Source organism: Nansenia antarctica, assembly GCF_963989245.1.
Source record: "Nansenia antarctica genome assembly, chromosome: 18".
Taxonomy (NCBI): Eukaryota; Metazoa; Chordata; class Actinopteri; order Argentiniformes; family Microstomatidae; genus Nansenia; species Nansenia antarctica.
This window is the reverse complement of record NC_137691.1, coordinates 15216028-15235567: the sequence shown is the minus strand read 5'-3', so window position 1 is coordinate 15235567 and position 19540 is coordinate 15216028. Positions and strand designations below refer to the sequence as shown.

At 45.3% G+C, this 19540-nt stretch overlaps 2 protein-coding genes across 2 annotated transcripts; both read right to left on the bottom strand.

The window, feature by feature from the left end:
* Positions 1 to 1165: 1165 nt before the first annotated feature.
* Positions 1166 to 9134, bottom strand: LOC308173004 (inverted formin-2-like; the record flags this gene model as incomplete). The annotated part of the gene is made up of 4 exons (XM_080547971.1): positions 1166 to 1213; positions 2608 to 4251; positions 4405 to 4687; positions 8809 to 9134. 4 exons carry the CDS (start codon positions 9132 to 9134, stop codon positions 1166 to 1168), a joined length of 2301 nt encoding a protein of 766 aa, XP_080404097.1.
* Positions 9135 to 11168: 2034 nt separating this feature from the next.
* Positions 11169 to 17584, bottom strand: LOC308173003 (inverted formin-2-like; the record flags this gene model as incomplete). Its single annotated transcript, XM_080547970.1, has 3 exons — positions 17264 to 17584; positions 15509 to 17152; positions 11169 to 11180 (listed from the first exon to the last, which is right to left on the bottom strand). Exons 1-3 carry the CDS (start codon positions 17534 to 17536, stop codon positions 11169 to 11171), a joined length of 1929 nt encoding a protein of 642 aa, XP_080404096.1. The 5' UTR covers positions 17537 to 17584.
* Positions 17585 to 19540: the final 1956 nt, after the last annotated feature.

The following is a 19540-nucleotide window of genomic DNA, read 5'->3' as shown; positions in this document are numbered from 1 at the left end:
TCTGTTGGTCAGAGGATTTACATTTTAATTGATGCGCTAACATTCTACCAGCCTTTTCCCCATGCTCATAAACAAAGCCTCGTGATTTCAGCAGCATACGTTCTGTCTTATCGGATGTTAATAACTCGTATTTGGCTTTGAGATTCAGCTTATTTTTGTAAAGCTCCGGGGTGGGAGAGTCAGAGTATTGATGATCTATGTCAATCATTGAGTTGAGAAGTTGCTCCTGTTCTTGCCTCCTAGCTTTGTTCAGCCTAGATGTGTATGCAATAATGTCCCCCCTTATTACTACTTTAAGGGTCTGCCAGAGCAGGGAGGGAGAAACAGTGTCGTCCCTATTGGTTTCCAAGAAATTGTCTATGGCAGTTGAAATCATTTGGCAGAATTCTTTATCTGTTAGTAGTGTGGTATCAAGTCTCCATGGAGCGCGGTCAGAGTAGTTAAGTGGGAAGGACAGATCCAATAGTACTGGGGCATGGTCAGATTCAATTATGGTTGAATATTCTACGTTTTTGACAAAGGGAAGTAGTGTTCTGTCTATAAAGAAGTAATCAATTCTGCTATACGAATGGTGGACGTGTGAAAAAAATGAGAATTTTTTATCGTGAGGAAATTGGAAGCGCCATGGATCGACACATCCAATTTGGTCCATGAACGCTGACAACATTTTAGCTAGGGATGTCCCGATCCCACTTTTTCACTACCGATACCGATACCGATACCTGGGCTTCGGGTATCGGCGATACCGATACCGATCCGATATTTGTATACATTTTTTGACCCCTGAATATTATATATATATTTATTTATTTATTTTCCTAACACCAGGGGAGCCACCCCTCCTAAATTTCGTTGTTTGGTACCTGTACTGTAGCAATGACAATAAAGACCATTCATTCATTCATTCATTCAAATACCTCCCCAGTATATAGTCCACACCAACAACAGTTAAATTAAAGACTGCCAGCCTTTATTAAAGCAACAAAAATAGTACTCTGCAGTACTCAGTGACCGTATGTCAATATTTTTTTTAAAATAATGTTACTTTTCATTTGCACCTGATGCTGGCCCATTAGGGGTAACTTATAACTAATGCCCTCGATATTTTGATGTTTTACTTTCAGACGAGCCTTGTCTGTGCCATCTTAAAGCCACTATTCTCTGTTCAACGATAGTAACCCCCTTGACGCTTGATCTGCACCTGATGCTGGCCCTAGAGGGCAGATTATGACGTCAGTTTTATTTTTTAACACTTTCTGTGTAACAAGCATACATTTCTCTACTCTTTCTCTTTTCTTGAACTGAATTGGTGCTTTGTGCTTCAGGTCCTGTGGAGACAACTTTCCCTGGTCATGCTTGCTGTGTCCCTAGGCACATCCATGACCATGTAGTGTCTAGTCTCGTGGTTCCAACCATGGAGGTAGAAAATCGGTGGACAGGCTTATTGTAATGCATGGAATCGAATGAGGAATATAAAAACACACGACGTCCTTCGATTTCTGCCTCAACCAGCCTCGGTGTGAACCCGTGCCAACCCCCTGCACGCTGGTCTCAACAAGTCTCTGTTGGCAGGAACTGGCAGGGGAGCTTTTTTGGCGCTTGTCAGTTTCACGTTTTAGTGTATCCTCAATTTAAGCCCAATCCTTTCCACAGCCACAGGCTGCTCTCTCTACTTAACTCCTCAGAGAAGCTAAATCCTGCTCCACCACATTTACCAGTTGTCAAGGACATCGGCTACTTGAATCGTACATTAAATCTTTTGATCTGTGTTTTATTTCGGTAACTACAGTGGGGAGAACAAGTATTTGATACACTGCTGATTTTGCAGGTTTTCCCACTTAGAAAGAATGTAGAGGTCTGTAATTTTTATCATAGGTACACTTCAACTGTGAGAGACGGAATCTAAAACAAAAATCCAGAAAATCACATTGTATGACTTTTAAATAATTAATTTGCATTTTATTGTATGAAATAAGTATTTGATCACCTACCAACCAGTAATAATTCCAGCTCTCACAGACCTGTTAGTTTTTCTTTAAGAAGCCCTCCTATTCTCCACTCATTACCTGTATTAACTGCACCAGTTTGAACTCGTTACCTTTATAAAAGACACACTCCACACACTCAATCAATCAGACCCCAACCTCTCCACAATGGGCAAGACCAAAGAGCTTTTTTTTATTTTTATTATTTATTTTTTGGCTGTGAGAGTCAATTTATTTAAGCCCGCTGATTTAGGTGAATTTACCCTTGAACGTGTCACCTTAACCATCAACGCAACAATTGCCCCCCCTGAGAGATTTGGCAGGAGCCGCCACTGATGCCCTCATCTCTCTCTGAAGATCCCTCCTTGAGCAGGGGATCCAATCCAGGATTGAGGGGGGCGATGGTCTCTGATTAATCCAGTTTGAGTCCTGTTGGAAGGCCTGATGTGGACTCCCCTGTGTGTGGCAGTCTGTCCTGCGATCCTTGCTGAATGGTTGATGCCACCTTGTCCACTTCTATGCCATATTGGGTATCTACGGCTGATGATCGCTCAAGCTTGGCATGTTCAGGCTGGGTGCTATCCCTTTTCTTGTCATTAGAGGGCAGGCTGCCCCTGTCTGCCTGGGCCCTGGTGGTCTTCCTTAGTGCATTGCCCTTCATCATAGCCAACAGGTGGTCCAACATGATGCAGCCCTCCTCCTGGACTGGGGGGGCTTTACGAATTATTTTTCCGTTCTCCCCCCTCGGTCTCTTGGCGTCATCCTCCTCTTGCTGTTTCTTCCTCTTCTCTGCCTTGATGGCCTGCTCTCTCCAGGTCTGGTTTTCCTTGATTGCTTTAAGGAAGAGTCCTCTGAAGGTCTTGATGGTGTTGAACAGCTCCTCTAGTGAGAGGCGGGACGTGTCCTCACACAGATACTCTGCTAGCTCTTCCTTCTTCTTTTTGATGGAGGCAAAGAGCTCCTGCAGCTTCTCACAGGCCTCCAGGTTCCCCTTCATAGCAGTGAGATACTGCTGCTTGATATCCTCCTGAGAAGAAGAGGACACTTTTTTCTCAGAACCCTTCAACCGTTTGACCAGTGAGCTCGACTCTGCCTGAATAGAATCCACATTTATTCTAGCAGCCTTTTCACAGATCTCTAGATCATCCGGAAGGTTCAGCAAGTCAGCATGGGTTTTCTCCGCCTCCTCCAGGATGTGATGGAGCAATGTGATACGGGACTTGTTGGCTTTGGTATCTGTGAGCTTCAGCAAGGTGCTGATCTTGAAGCCATCTGCATTGCCTATGTGACTCCCATAGTTGAGGAAGTTTCCAATGTCAAGTATGAGCTTGCAGAAACTTGGAAGGCGGGTGCTCTCCTTCAAACTCTCACAGGCTGCGTCCAGCAGCTCAGCTTTGGGTTGCAGCATCTTTAACACAGAAGGGGTCTCCTCACAGAGAAGCATGCACTCGATCCTCATGGTGTAGCATGAAACTGATAGGAGCTCGAGGTAGAACCGATCCACACCGGCCAGCTTCTCTATCTCCCCTTGGTATGACTTGAGGTTCTCAATCTCATGTTTCTCCGGCAGTAACGTCTGCATCTGTTTCAGCACCTCGACGTCAAACTTGGAACGGTCCCCATTTTGGATCATAGCTACAAAGTCTTTATGTGAGCATCTGAACTGCTTCAAGAATATGTTCAAATCTAGATTTTTCTTGGCATCAATGAAGGATATCTCTTTGGGCTCTCGTTTGACCGTAGTGTTGGTACTTTTGGCCTTTGAGTCAGTCACTGGCAGACAGAAGAGCTCCTCAATGCTGGAGTAGTCAGGTTCCAGGGAATCAGACTGCACTGACGACCACATGGATTGGCTTTCAGACACCACTCTGGAGGGCAGCTTCTGCCAGTTGAGCTTCTTCATGCGCAGTGTGGGACAGCGGCTGGCCTTGGGGAGAGGAGCGTTCTGGGGCACAATAATACCTCCTCCAATACCTGGGGGAGGGGGTGGTGGGGGAGGGGGGCCCATACCAGGCAGGGGAGGGGGAGGTGGGGGGCCCATACCAGGCAGGGGAGGGGGAGGTGGGGGGCCCATACCAGGCAGGGGAGGGGGAGGAGGTGGACCTCCCTGCCCCATCCCTGGTAGAGGTGGTGGAGGAGGAGGTGGCATCCCAGGTAAAGGAGGAGGTGGTGGGGGTGCACCATAAGTGGTGCCTGGCAGGGGTGGGGGTGGGGGAGGAGGAGGGTTTGGGGTAGCAGCAGGAAGTGGAGGGGGAGGAGGGGGAGGAGGGGGAGTTACGGAAGCCATGTCTGATTGGTTGGTTGTGCTGCCGAGCAAGTCTGTCTGGATTGCCCTGTTGGTGGTCTTGGTCTTGGGACTGGCTGAGATCTGTTGTCTCTTGGAAGAGAGCAGGCGCTCCATCAAACGTTCAGCGGAGTCCATTTGTGAGTCGTGGGCCAGCAGAGTGGCACGGACAGCCAGGGCCTCCAGGGTCAGCCACACGTCTCCCCGTCCTGGAGCCACCAGCAGCAGAGCCTGCAGGATGGACAGCAGCTGGACAGAGGCTGGGGAGCTGCTCACTTTGGTGAGGAGGGAGGTGAAGACCTCCTGGTGACTGCTCATGTCGATGCCTCCGTACACCCTCTCCATCTCCTCCGCATCCTCGGCCATGGAATCCTCAAAGGCCTCACACTGGATGTTCAGGTCCAGGTCCTCAGTCTCCCTGTTACATAAACACACATGCACATATGCACGCACACGCACACACAACATAGGTATTGATGTTTGGGAAATCTTACAGAAAGTGACTGTGACTGTTGTTCCACCAACATTTGATTAGCATTTAATGCATCCCACACCTACCTCAGCATTGGCAGTATATCCAAAACTGGAAAATACATAATTAAGATGAATCCCAGTACTTTCAATATCTCAATATCTCTATATTATCTCAATGGCCAATGCACACAGTGTTTTTGTAGCACTGTCAAATGTTGCAAATGTTGTAATAGTTTCTTATTGCATCACAATGGGACAATTGGAAAAACTTCAACATTCTAAATTGCCTGACACAGAAGAGCTTGCCTTGAAAACGCCTTGTCTAATGGTTTCTATTTTATTTTTTTAAATAATTTTTTTACTTTCTTTTTATTGAGATGTTACAGATATACAAAAATAATACTTTTCAGTTTTGGTTTGTTTTTACACAAAACACAAACATGTCCCAACCCTCCCCCCCCCCCCCCCCCCCCCCACAAAATCCCAAGTGGTGCATCCCAGGACGAAGGATATAAATAAACAACAATAAATAATAATAATAATAATAACAGTGGTGATAGGTAATGAAGACAGTACAGGTAAGTAATCAAAGAGATAAAGAGAAATAAAGTGCAATTCATTTGTAAGTGAGGATAGATGAGATGGTCGTGTTGGTCTGTGATACCATGTCTGTTATGATTGTAATATGTCCCTCTCTAGAACGAGATGATGTATCTCTAGGGGTTTATCCTGATAAATAGATTCACAACATATGTCATCACTCAGCATCCAGCGCACTTGCATTGTCAGGGAGGGTTTTTAGTTTGTTGAAATAGGATATTATTGGGTTCCAGGTGAAATAAAAGCGGTCTTTGGACCCCCTAAGTGTATATTTAATCTTTTCAAGTTTCAAGTGAAGCATAAGGTCAGTCAACCATAAGGAGGAATTCGGTGGTTTGGGGGATGTCCAAAAAAGCAAAATCCTCCGTCGAGCAAGTAGAGTGGCAAATGCCACAATGTCTTTATGCTTGTTAATAATCTGTTGGTCAGTTGGCGCTATGCCAAAGATAGCTGAGTAGGCGTTAGGTTGCAGGTTCAGATCTAGTGCCTGTGAGAGGGTCCTGAAAACTGCTGACCAATAATCAAATAATAAGGGACATGACCAAAACATGTGTGTTAGCGTTGCCGGAGCGTTATGACATCTGCTACAATTCTCATCCACGTCAGGATAGATTCTGGCTAGCCTAGATTTGGAAAGGTGAATTCGGTGCAAGACCTTAAATTGGATTACGCCTAGTCTAGCACATGATGTGCTCCCGTTAACTCTCGTCAGAGCCTCAGTCCAGGAGTCATCGGGTATTACGTCCCCTAGCTCCTCCTGCCATTTCTCTTTAATTTTGTGGAGGGAAGTGTCTCCGAGGGATGATATGCTAGAGTAAATACTTGATATTAGGCCTTTTAGATTGGGAGGAATTTGGAGGATATCATCTATAGCAGAAGGTTGTGGTGCATTTGGGAAGTTTGGATCCAAACTTTTAATGAAATGTCGGACCTGGAGGTATCGAAAATAACTTGAGCGGGGAAGGTTGAATTTTTGAGAGAGGTGATTAAAGGTCGAGAAGACGCCCTCAGTATAGAGATCTTTAAATTTGGAGAGACCGAGTCTTTTCCATAAGGCGAAAGCATTGTCTATTCTGGCGGGGACAAAAAGGTGGTTATTGCAGATAGGGGCTAGGTTGGAGAAATCTTTTAAACCAAAGTGGCGTCGAAATTGTGACCATATTCGTAATGTATTAACAACAACAGGGTTAGAGGTGTAGTGTGGGGCAGATAGAGGGAGTTTGGAGGTAATCAAGGCGGAGAGGGATGTTGAAAGACATGACTCATTTTCTATTAAGCACCAAGACGGCTGTGGTGAATGGACCCAGTATATGATTTTCTGAATATTGGCAGCCCAGTGATAATAAAGCAAATTTGGTAGGCCCAGTCCGCCCTGGGACCGATGTCGCTGTAGAAGTCTTTTCTGTATTCTAGGGACTTTACCCCCCCCAAATGAAAGATGATATGGACTTATCTATGGACGAGAAGAAGGACTTTGGGAGGAATATAGGGAGACATTGGAAAAGGTAGAGGAATCGGGGTAGAACGTTCATCTTAATGCTTAATACAGTTGATCTTCCCTGCCAGTGATAAATTAATGGACCTCCATTTCTGTAAATCATCTTTTAATTTATTAACAAGGGGCGTGAAGTTTTTTTCATGTAGTTTAGAGAAGGACCGTGTAATATTAATTCCCAAATATTTGAAGCCAGATTTAGACAAATGGAAGGGCAAGTCACATTGTGGGATTGCGAGATCTAGGTTGTTCACTGGAAAACATTCGCTCTTAGTGAGGTTGATCTTGTATCCCGAAAAGCTACCAAATCTATGCAGCATCTGAACTATATGGGAAATGCATTGCACCGGTTCAGATACATACAACAGTAAGTCGTCGGCATATAGCGCCACCTTGTGTTCCTTCCCCCATCTAGAAATTCCATTTATTATTGGAGAAGATTTTAACATGATAGACAGAGGTTCGATGGCGAATGAGAATAGGAGTGGGCTCAGCGGGCACCCCTGGCGTGTCCCTCTCGACAATGAGAAAAATGTGGAGCGTTTCCCGTTCGTAACTACCGATGCCTTAGGACAGGGGTCGGCAATAGGCGGCCCGTGGGCCATTGCTGGCCCGTCACCAATAATATTTGGCCCAGCAGATTATTTTGAGAATCCACTTTTTATTTTTTATTTTTTTTATTTTTTTATAATAATATCGGACCGACAGTCCCACATATAGCGCCTATAATGTCCGAATAGAGAATCGAACTCCACCTGAATAATGCTTATTGTACTTTTATCCATGTTGAGAGTGAATGACACAGGGACAGACAATCAGGCAGCAAGGTGCACCGAAGCGCACTGACGCTGAACCCCTCAGAGTGAATCATAAGCAGGTGGACAACGCGTCACGGTGCTGAAATAGCCGACATACCGTGTGTGGTTTGAACAAAATAACACGAGCTCAGTAAGCCATTCAAACGTAATGTTTACGTATATGTGACTGCAACACACATATGAACAGTAACAACGCAAATTCTGTTTAATTTTCTGAAAAACATTGAAAACAAAATCGGCGCAAACAAAAAGCATCTCCCATCGGTCAGTATTTGCTTGATATCTGGTGATATTGACGTCACTTTAATCCACAGGCAGTTCTCAAGGTTTTTATGCATCCATCGATTCCTCTCGTGCGTCTTTATCGCATTCATTGACGAAAAGGACGACTCGCGTATAGAAAGGGAACATTGTGAGCACGGAAAATGTCTCTCACAACGGCTTTGCATTGATGAAACCAGGTAGGATGAACGTATAGTTCGCTGTCCATTCCTCTTTAAATGCCCTGTTTCCACCGTCAACTTTCCTCTTTAGACCTTTGGAGAGTGACATTATGTTTCTCTTGCTAGCAGGTTAAATGTTTGGCTAACTTCACCCGGCACGCAAACAACCAATCCAATAATAATAATGTGACCTTGTCTGGGAGGAGGGGGGAATAATTATCAGAATGAAACTGTTACATAATTATTAGAATAAGTTAGGCTACGCTACATCGTCAGTCCACACATTTATTATTCAAAAATATGGAAAAGTGTGAAACTACGTTTCAACGTTGTTGAGAATCACAACACAAACTCGCTAATCAAGCCAAAATACTGCAACATAATGGATTGGACAGCTACCTAGTTAACTAGAACACTACTTTACATTGTTAGCAGGTTCACAAAACAAGCTGTGTTAGTTGACTAGCGATGTGTACAGTCGAAAGAAAAGTCAAAGCATTAGAACGTGTCACATTTTAAAACAATCAATTACTTAAATTAGCCTTTGATTATGTTCGGGCCCGCCATCTAGTGGCTCAAAAAATTTTTGGCCCGAGGCCAAACCTAATTGCCGACCCCTGCCTTAGGAGATGAGTATAGTAGTCTGATCCATGCAATAAAAGTGGGTCCAAAGCCAAAAGCTTTCAGACATTCAAATAAGTACGCCCACTCCACTCTGTCAAAAGCCTTCTCCGCATCCAGGGAGATAACCACCTCAGGTACCTCCTCGGACGTAGGAGAATGTACGACATTTAGAAGGTTTCGGATGTTAGAGAATGAGTGGCGGCCCAGCATGAAGCCAGTTTGATCAGGGGAGATCACCTCGTCTGTGACGGACTCTAGACGCCGGGATAGTGCTTTAGCTAATATCTTGACATCGCTGTTGAGCAGCGAGATGGGGCGATGTGAACCACACTCCGTTCTGTCTTTCCCTGGTTTCGGTAAAAGGGTTATGAATGCCTCTGTTAGCGTCTGTGGCAGGGCCTCATTATCCATTGAGTCATTGAACATTTCTAAGATGAGCGGAGTTAATTTGGTTGAGAATTTTTTGTAGAATTCGATGGGGTATCCATCAGGGCCCGGGGCCTTACTACTTTGCATAGCTGTGATTGCATTATAAATGTCGGTGTCTTGGAAGGGTAGTTCAAGTTCTGCTTTATGAACAGGGTTGATAACAGGGGCATTTAAATTTGTGAAGAAATGTTGCATATTGGTATCATCATTGGGTGCCTCAGAAGTGTACAATTTGGAATAAAATGCCCTAAAAGTCTCATTGATTTCGAGGGGGTCAGTTGTAAGCTCCCCATTTTCTCTTTTAATTTGTGGAATCTGTTGGTCAGAGGATTTACATTTTAATTGATGCGCTAACATTCTACCAGCCTTTTCCCCATGCTCATAAACAAAGCCTCGTGATTTCAGCAGCATACGTTCTGTCTTATCGGATGTTAATAACTCGTATTTGGCTTTGAGATTCAGCTTATTTTTGTAAAGCTCCGGGGTGGGAGAGTCAGAGTATTGATGATCTATGTCAATCATTGAGTTGAGAAGTTGCTCCTGTTCTTGCCTCCTAGCTTTGTTCAGCCTAGATGTGTATGCAATAATGTCCCCCCTTATTACTACTTTAAGGGTCTGCCAGAGCAGGGAGGGAGAAACAGTGTCGTCCCTATTGGTTTCCAAGAAATTGTCTATGGCAGTTGAAATCATTTGGCAGAATTCTTTATCTGTTAGTAGTGTGGTATCAAGTCTCCATGGAGCGCGGTCAGAGTAGTTAAGTGGGAAGGACAGATCCAATAGTACTGGGGCATGGTCAGATTCAATTATGGTTGAATATTCTACGTTTTTGACAAAGGGAAGTAGTGTTCTGTCTATAAAGAAGTAATCAATTCTGCTATACGAATGGTGGACGTGTGAAAAAAATGAGAATTTTTTATCGTGAGGAAATTGGAAGCGCCATGGATCGACACATCCAATTTGGTCCATGAACGCTGACAACATTTTAGCTAGGGATGTCCCGATCCCACTTTTTCACTACCGATACCGATACCGATACCTGGGCTTCGGGTATCGGCGATACCGATACCGATCCGATATTTGTATACATTTTTTGATCCCTGAATATTATATATATATTTATTTATTTATTTTCCTAACACCAGGGGAGCCACCCCTCCTAAATTTCGTTGTTTGGTACCTGTACTGTAGCAATGACAATAAAGACCATTCATTCATTCATTCATTCAAATACCTCCCCAGTATATAGTCCACACCAACAACAGTTAAATTAAAGACTGCCAGCCTTTATTAAAGCAACAAAAATAGTACTCTGCAGTACTCAGTGACCGTATGTCAATATTTTTTTTAAAATAATGTTACTTTTCATTTGCACCTGATGCTGGCCCATTAGGGGTAACTTATAACTAATGCCCTCGATATTTTGATGTTTTACTTTCAGACGAGCCTTGTCTGTGCCATCTTAAAGCCACTATTCTCTGTTCAACGATAGTAACCCCCTTGACGCTTGATCTGCACCTGATGCTGGCCCTAGAGGGCAGATTATGACGTCAGTTTTATTTTTTAACACTTTCTGTGTAACAAGCATACATTTCTCTACTCTTTCTCTTTTCTTGAACTGAATTGGTGCTTTGTGCTTCAGGTCCTGTGGAGACAACTTTCCCTGGTCATGCTTGCTGTGTCCCTAGGCAAAGACATATTACTGAACGGGCCCAGGCCCAGGGGCCCCAGAGATCAGGGGGCCCTTTGCATTTCTTGTCGCAGGGATGCCGGTAGAAAATGTCCTACTGTAACTGGGACAAATGAGATTCCTTATATGAACGTAAAAAAAATATTTTGAATATACTTTTGAATATACTATTTTGAACAATTTTATAGGGGCCCACGTCTTGCAAAAAAAAGAGAAGCTTGTGTGGGCTACATAGTTTCTATAGCCTACTCAGATTCTAATGCGAATACAGGCTACATTCCCATTGGATTAATGAGTAGGCTATAGAAACTAGACACTAGAGGGCGCTGTCACTTTGTGTACTGGGGGACAGGTCACGAGGTCAATGTCACGTGGTCACGAGGTCAATGTCATTAACAAAGAACTTGAGACTGACAACGCACAGGTAAAATGGAGCACCGTCACACATTAAGTGGAGCAGCTAAACGAAAGATAAAAAAAGCAAAAGAAGCAAAACAATCTGATATTTTACATCATGTTCCTCGAATTTCAAATTTTTTCAAGAGTATTACAACAAATGAAGAGAACAACATTAGGGTTGCGGGGGAGGCTGACGAGCCCACCGTGGGAGATGAGCAACAGCCAGAGCCAGTCAGCAGCACTGCTAGTGCTAGTGCGAATGCTGCACCACCAGGGCAACTGTTGGTGCTGGCGAGTGAGGAAGAGGAGCAGGCCGGTGCTCAAGAGGCCAAACGGCAACGCGTGTCGCCTCCGCCGCCTGCTAACACGGAGGATCAGTTACAGACTACTCAAAGAGAGGAGAGCGAGGCTTGGTTTGAAACCGTAACTGACCCAGCTTTGTGGGAGATCACTCAAAGTAAGCGGGCCAAGGCGGTTCTAATTGACAGAGGAGTTAAAGTGTTCCAGAATCGGCGTGCACATTATCTAGCGTCTGTAAGGGATAGTGGGATTGGTGGCAAATCCAGAGTTTTAACAAATGAACAGCTGAAATGCATTTTGCCCAATGGCCAAGTGGTTGATAGAGAGTGGATTACGTATTCCCCATCCACAGGAAATATTTATTGTTTTGCATGCAAGCTGTTGTCCACTAAGTCACATGCATTCGTTACTGGCTATTGTGACTGGAAACACCCAGAGCGAATCGGCGAGCACGAGAGAAGTGAAGAACATCATGCCTGCATGCTTGCCCTGCATCAGAGAATCACATGTGCCACCGTGGACGCCGACCTTATGAAGCAAATCGATGGAGAGAGGCAATATTGGAGAGAGGTGCTTAGGAGAGTTGTCTCCGTCATCAAGTTCTTAGGGGAGAGGGGTCACGCATTTAGGGGGCATGATGAATTGCTAGATTCCCCACACAATGGAAACTACTTGGGCATCTTAGAATTGTTGTCACAATATGACCCGTTCTTGGCTGAGCATATAAGAAAGTTTGGACAAAAGGGAAGGGGCAGTGTTTCATATTTATCCTCAACAATTTGCGAACAATTTATAGAACTAATGGGAGAGAAAACTAAACAAGCCATTACAAAGGAATTACATGATGCTAAGTATTTCTCTGTAATAGTCGACTCGACGCCCGATTTATCCCATGTAGATCAGCTTACCTTTATATTCAGATTTGTGAGCAAAACAGGCCATGTAGTGGAACGCTTTCTAGGATTTGAACCCATCACCAGTCACACAGGGGAAAGCTTAGCACACTGTGTTGTCTCAATGGTGCACGATCTTGGACTTGATATAGAAAACTGCCGTGGACAGTCGTATGATAATGCCAGTAATATGTCTGGAAAATACAATGGATTGCAGGCACATCTAAAGAAGAGGAATCCACTTATTCACTATGTCCCCTGTGCTGCCCATTCTTTGAATCTGGTCGGTGTCAACAGTATTGATGCCTGTAGCGATCTAGTTGGCAAATATTTTGACTTGTTGCAGTCTCTATATGCGTTCACCTCCGCCTCCACACATCGCTGGGCCACAGTATTTGGGGATTCAAATATGCCCATAAGTTTAACACTTAAATCTCTCTCCTCTACACGCTGGAGTTGCCGTGCTGACTCAACGAAAGCACTGTGGCAAAATTATGAAAAGATACAAGAGAAGCTTCGGACTTTGTCTACGGATCAGATGGAAAATAGGGCCACGCGCTCTGAAGCAGCTGGGCTCTGTGCGCAATTGGATAGGTTGGAAATGGCGTTCTTGGCCAAGTTTTGGGATACCATATTATCAAGATTTCAAGCAACCAGCGCTATTTTGCAGCAAAGAAATATAGCCCTTTTAACCGCAGTTAGGGCACTTGAATCGTTGCGTGATTTTGTGGCTGCACAAAGAGACCTTTTTGACAGTTTTGAAAGCGCAGCTCTGAGTATACCGGGTGTCAGCCAGACTTACAGACATGATAGCCATCGCAGAAAGAGACGCAAGACTTTTGCTGACGAGAATGGAGAGCAGGATATTGAGCTTGATGGAAGACGCAAGTTTCAGATAGAGACCTTCAATGTTGCCATCGACACGCTTATTCAGAGCCTCGGACACCGTCTGGAGGCCTACGGACACCTGTGCAGTTTGTTCAATGTGCTTTTCTATGTCAAATCCAATGAGTCCAATGCCTCACTCATTGAGAAGGCAAAAGTTCTGGCATCTGCATACCCATCTGACCTAGATGTCAGTTTAGCCGATGAACTAATTCAGCTCAGATCTTTTATTAAGGCTGAAGAGGATAAAAGCCCACAAGGACTACTCCGCGTAATTATCGATCGTGGCCTGCAATCTATGTTTCCAAATGTTTATGTTGCGCTGCAGCTATTTTTTACTCTGCCTGTAACCAATTGCGAAGGGGAGCGGTCATTCTCTGTGCTGTCCAGGATTAAAAACGAACTGCGGACTAAAATGACGCAACACCGTCTCAAGGCTCTTTCTCTCATGGCAATTGAGAGCGAACTGACCAAATCACTGGACTTTGATGATATCGTGGATGATTTTGCACGAAGCAGAGCCAGGAAAAAATGCATTGCATAAGGTAAGACTATTTTAGGATTAATTTAGTCTTATAAAGCCATCCTGTGGTTGCTATATATGACACCATAGTGTTGCCAATTGTTTTTGTTTGAAAGCGGTGTATTTTGTTACTGTACATGTACTGTTGTTGGCTTCAATTGAGTGTGGCATGCCTTTGTTGTAAATCCTGTGTCGTTGAAATACAGGTGAATTTTTTCTAGTTATTGTGCTGTTGGCTTTGAGTGTTCCTCCGCTGTAAAACCTGTTGAGATGCAGGTGAACGTAGGCTGTCTTATATGCTGTTGGCATTGTGTTTACTTGCGCTCAAAAAAAAAAAAAAAAAAAAAATGTGTTTGCGCTGGGGAGGGGGGGGGGCCTTTCTACACGTCCAGGCCCAGGGGCCCATTTTTTCATGATCCGCCTATGTCCCTAGGCACATCCATGACCATGTAGTGTCTAGTCTCGTGGTTCCAACCATGGAGGTAGAAAATCGGTGGACAGGCTTATTGTAATGCATGGAATCGAATGAGGAATATAAAAACACACGACGTCCTTCGATTTCTGCCTCAACCAGCCTCGGTGTGAACCCGTGCCAACCCCCTGCACGCTGGTCTCAACAAGTCTCTGTTGGCAGGAACTGGCAGGGGAGCTTTTTTGGCGCTTGTCAGTTTCACGTTTTAGTGTATCCTCAATTTAAGCCCAATCCTTTCCACAGCCACAGGCTGCTCTCTCTACTTAACTCCTCAGAGAAGCTAAATCCTGCTCCACCACATTTACCAGTTGTCAAGGACATCGGCTACTTGAATCGTACATTAAATCTTTTGATCTGTGTTTTATTTCGGTAACTACAGTGGGGAGAACAAGTATTTGATACACTGCTGATTTTGCAGGTTTTCCCACTTAGAAAGAATGTAGAGGTCTGTAATTTTTATCATAGGTACACTTCAACTGTGAGAGACGGAATCTAAAACAAAAATCCAGAAAATCACATTGTATGACTTTTAAATAATTAATTTGCATTTTATTGTATGAAATAAGTATTTGATCACCTACCAACCAGTAATAATTCCAGCTCTCACAGACCTGTTAGTTTTTCTTTAAGAAGCCCTCCTATTCTCCACTCATTACCTGTATTAACTGCACCAGTTTGAACTCGTTACCTTTATAAAAGACACACTCCACACACTCAATCAATCAGACCCCAACCTCTCCACAATGGGCAAGACCAAAGAGCTTTTTTTTATTTTTATTATTTATTTTTTGGCTGTGAGAGTCAATTTATTTAAGCCCGCTGATTTAGGTGAATTTACCCTTGAACGTGTCACCTTAACCATCAACGCAACAATTGCCCCCCCTGAGAGATTTGGCAGGAGCCGCCACTGATGCCCTCATCTCTCTCTGAAGATCCCTCCTTGAGCAGGGGATCCAATCCAGGATTGAGGGGGGCGATGGTCTCTGATTAATCCAGTTTGAGTCCTGTTGGAAGGCCTGATGTGGACTCCCCTGTGTGTGGCAGTCTGTCCTGCGATCCTTGCTGAATGGTTGATGCCACCTTGTCCACTTCTATGCCATATTGGGTATCTACGGCTGATGATCGCTCAAGCTTGGCATGTTCAGGCTGGGTGCTATCCCTTTTCTTGTCATTAGAGGGCAGGCTGCCCCTGTCTGCCTGGGCCCTGGTGGTCTTCCTTAGTGCATTGCCCTTCATCATAGCCAACAGGTGGTCCAACATGATGCAGCCCTCCTCCTGGACTGGGGGGGCTTTACGAATTATTTTTCCGTTCTCCCCCCTCGGTCTCTTGGCGTCATCCTCCTCTTGCTGTTTCTTCCTCTTCTCTGCCTTGATGGCCTGCTCTCTCCAGGTCTGGTTTTCCTTGATTGCTTTAAGGAAGAGTCCTCTGAAGGTCTTGATGGTGTTGAACAGCTCCTCTAGTGAGAGGCGGGACGTGTCCTCACACAGATACTCTGCTAGCTCTTCCTTCTTCTTTTTGATGGAGGCAAAGAGCTCCTGCAGCTTCTCACAGGCCTCCAGGTTCCCCTTCATAGCAGTGAGATACTGCTGCTTGATATCCTCCTGAGAAGAAGAGGACACTTTTTTCTCAGAACCCTTCAACCGTTTGACCAGTGAGCTCGACTCTGCCTGAATAGAATCCACATTTATTCTAGCAGCCTTTTCACAGATCTCTAGATCATCCGGAAGGTTCAGCAAGTCAGCATGGGTTTTCTCCGCCTCCTCCAGGATGTGATGGAGCAATGTGATACGGGACTTGTTGGCTTTGGTATCTGTGAGCTTCAGCAAGGTGCTGATCTTGAAGCCATCTGCATTGCCTATGTGACTCCCATAGTTGAGGAAGTTTCCAATGTCAAGTATGAGCTTGCAGAAACTTGGAAGGCGGGTGCTCTCCTTCAAACTCTCACAGGCTGCGTCCAGCAGCTCAGCTTTGGGTTGCAGCATCTTTAACACAGAAGGGGTCTCCTCACAGAGAAGCATGCACTCGATCCTCATGGTGTAGCATGAAACTGATAGGAGCTCGAGGTAGAACCGATCCACACCGGCCAGCTTCTCTATCTCCCCTTGGTATGACTTGAGGTTCTCAATCTCATGTTTCTCCGGCAGTAACGTCTGCATCTGTTTCAGCACCTCGACGTCAAACTTGGAACGGTCCCCATTTTGGATCATAGCTACAAAGTCTTTATGTGAGCATCTGAACTGCTTCAAGAATATGTTCAAATCTAGATTTTTCTTGGCATCAATGAAGGATATCTCTTTGGGCTCTCGTTTGACCGTAGTGTTGGTACTTTTGGCCTTTGAGTCAGTCACTGGCAGACAGAAGAGCTCCTCAATGCTGGAGTAGTCAGGTTCCAGGGAATCAGACTGCACTGACGACCACATGGATTGGCTTTCAGACACCACTCTGGAGGGCAGCTTCTGCCAGTTGAGCTTCTTCATGCGCAGTGTGGGACAGCGGCTGGCCTTGGGGAGAGGAGCGTTCTGGGGCACAATAATACCTCCTCCAATACCTGGGGGAGGGGGTGGTGGGGGAGGGGGGCCCATACCAGGCAGGGGAGGGGGAGGTGGGGGGCCCATACCAGGCAGGGGAGGGGGAGGTGGGGGGCCCATACCAGGCAGGGGAGGGGGAGGAGGTGGACCTCCCTGCCCCATCCCTGGTAGAGGTGGTGGAGGAGGAGGTGGCATCCCAGGTAAAGGAGGAGGTGGTGGGGGTGCACCATAAGTGGTGCCTGGCAGGGGTGGGGGTGGGGGAGGAGGAGGGTTTGGGGTAGCAGCAGGAAGTGGAGGGGGAGGAGGGGGAGGAGGGGGAGTTACGGAAGCCATGTCTGATTGGTTGGTTGTGCTGCCGAGCAAGTCTGTCTGGATTGCCCTGTTGGTGGTCTTGGTCTTGGGACTGGCTGAGATCTGTTGTCTCTTGGAAGAGAGCAGGCGCTCCATCAAACGTTCAGCGGAGTCCATTTGTGAGTCGTGGGCCAGCAGAGTGGCACGGACAGCCAGGGCCTCCAGGGTCAGCCACACGTCTCCCCGTCCTGGAGCCACCAGCAGCAGAGCCTGCAGGATGGACAGCAGCTGGACAGAGGCTGGGGAGCTGCTCACTTTGGTGAGGAGGGAGGTGAAGACCTCCTGGTGACTGCTCATGTCGATGCCTCCGTACACCCTCTCCATCTCCTCCGCATCCTCGGCCATGGAATCCTCAAAGGCCTCACACTGGATGTTCAGGTCCAGGTCCTCAGTCTCCCTGTTACATAAACACACATGCACATATGCACGCACACGCACACACAACATAGGTATTGATGTTTGGGAAATCTTACAGAAAGTGACTGTGACTGTTGTTCCACCAACATTTGATTAGCATTTAATGCATCCCACACCTACCTCAGCATTGGCAGTATATCCAAAACTGGAAAATACATAATTAAGATGAATCCCAGTACTTTCAATATCTCAATATCTCTATATTATCTCAATGGCCAATGCACACAGTGTTTTTGTAGCACTGTCAAATGTTGCAAATGTTGTAATAGTTTCTTATTGCATCACAATGGGACAATTGGAAAAACTTCAACATTCTAAATTGCCTGACACAGAAGAGCTTGCCTTGAAAACGCCTTGTCTAATGGTTTCTATTTTATTTTTTTAAATAATTTTTTTACTTTCTTTTTATTGAGATGTTACAGATATACAAAAATAATACTTTTCAGTTTTGGTTTGTTTTTACACAAAACACAAACATGTCCCAACCCTCCCCCCCCCCCCCCCCCCCCCCCACAAAATCCCAAGTGGTGCATCCCAGGACGAAGGATATAAATAAACAACAATAAATAATAATAATAATAATAACAGTGGTGATAGGTAATGAAGACAGTACAGGTAAGTAATCAAAGAGATAAAGAGAAATAAAGTGCAATTCATTTGTAAGTGAGGATAGATGAGATGGTCGTGTTGGTCTGTGATACCATGTCTGTTATGATTGTAATATGTCCCTCTCTAGAACGAGATGATGTATCTCTAGGGGTTTATCCTGATAAATAGATTCACAACATATGTCATCACTCAGCATCCAGCGCACTTGCATTGTCAGGGAGGGTTTTTAGTTTGTTGAAATAGGATATTATTGGGTTCCAGGTGAAATAAAAGCGGTCTTTGGACCCCCTAAGTGTATATTTAATCTTTTCAAGTTTCAAGTGAAGCATAAGGTCAGTCAACCATAAGGAGGAATTCGGAGTTTCATTTGTCCAACTCACCTTAAATCACAACCACAGACTCAAGGAGGACAGAAGACTCACTCTTGTCTTCAGTATGGAAAGAGATTTGGTCATATGAGCGATCTAAAGAGACACCAGAGAATACACACAGGAGAGAAGCCATTCTGCTGCTCCCAGTGTGGGAAGGGTTTCAGTCAGGCAGGTGACCTAAAGAGACACCAGAGAATACACACAGGAGAGAAGCCGTTCTGCTGCTCCCAGTGTGGGAAGAGTTTCAGTCTGGCAGGTGACCTAAAGAGACACCAGAGAATACACACAGGAGAGAAGCCGTTCTGCTGCTCCCAGTGTGGGAAGAGTTTCAGTCTGGCAGGTGACCTAAAGAGACACCAGAGAATACACACAGGAGAGAAGCCGTTCTGCTGCTCCCAGTGTGGGAAGAGTTTCAGTGTGGCAGGACACCTAAAGAAACACCAGAGAATACACACAGGAGAGAAGCCATTCTGCTGCTCCCAGTGTGGGAAGAGTTTCAGTGAGGCAGGACACCTAAAGAGACACCAGAGAATACACACAGGAGAGAAGCCATTCTGCTGCTCCCAGTGTGGGAAGAGTTTCAGTGAGGCAGGACACCTAAAGAGCCATCAGAGAATACACACAGGAGAGAAGCCGTTCTACTGCTCCCAGTGTGGGCAGAGTTTCAGTGTGGCAGGATCCCTAAAGAGACATCAGAGAATACACACAGGAGAGAAGCCGTTCTGCTGCTCCCAGTGTGGGAAGAGTTTCAGTGTGGCAGGAAACCTAAAGACACACCAGAGAATACACAGGAGAGAAGCCGTTCTGCTGCTCCCAGTGTGGGCAGAGTTTCAGTTTGGCAGGAAACCTAAAGACACACCAGAGAATACACACAGGAGAGAAGCCGTTCTGCTGCTCCCAGTGTGGGAAGATTTTCAGTGAGGCAAGAAACCTAAAGACACACCAGAGAATA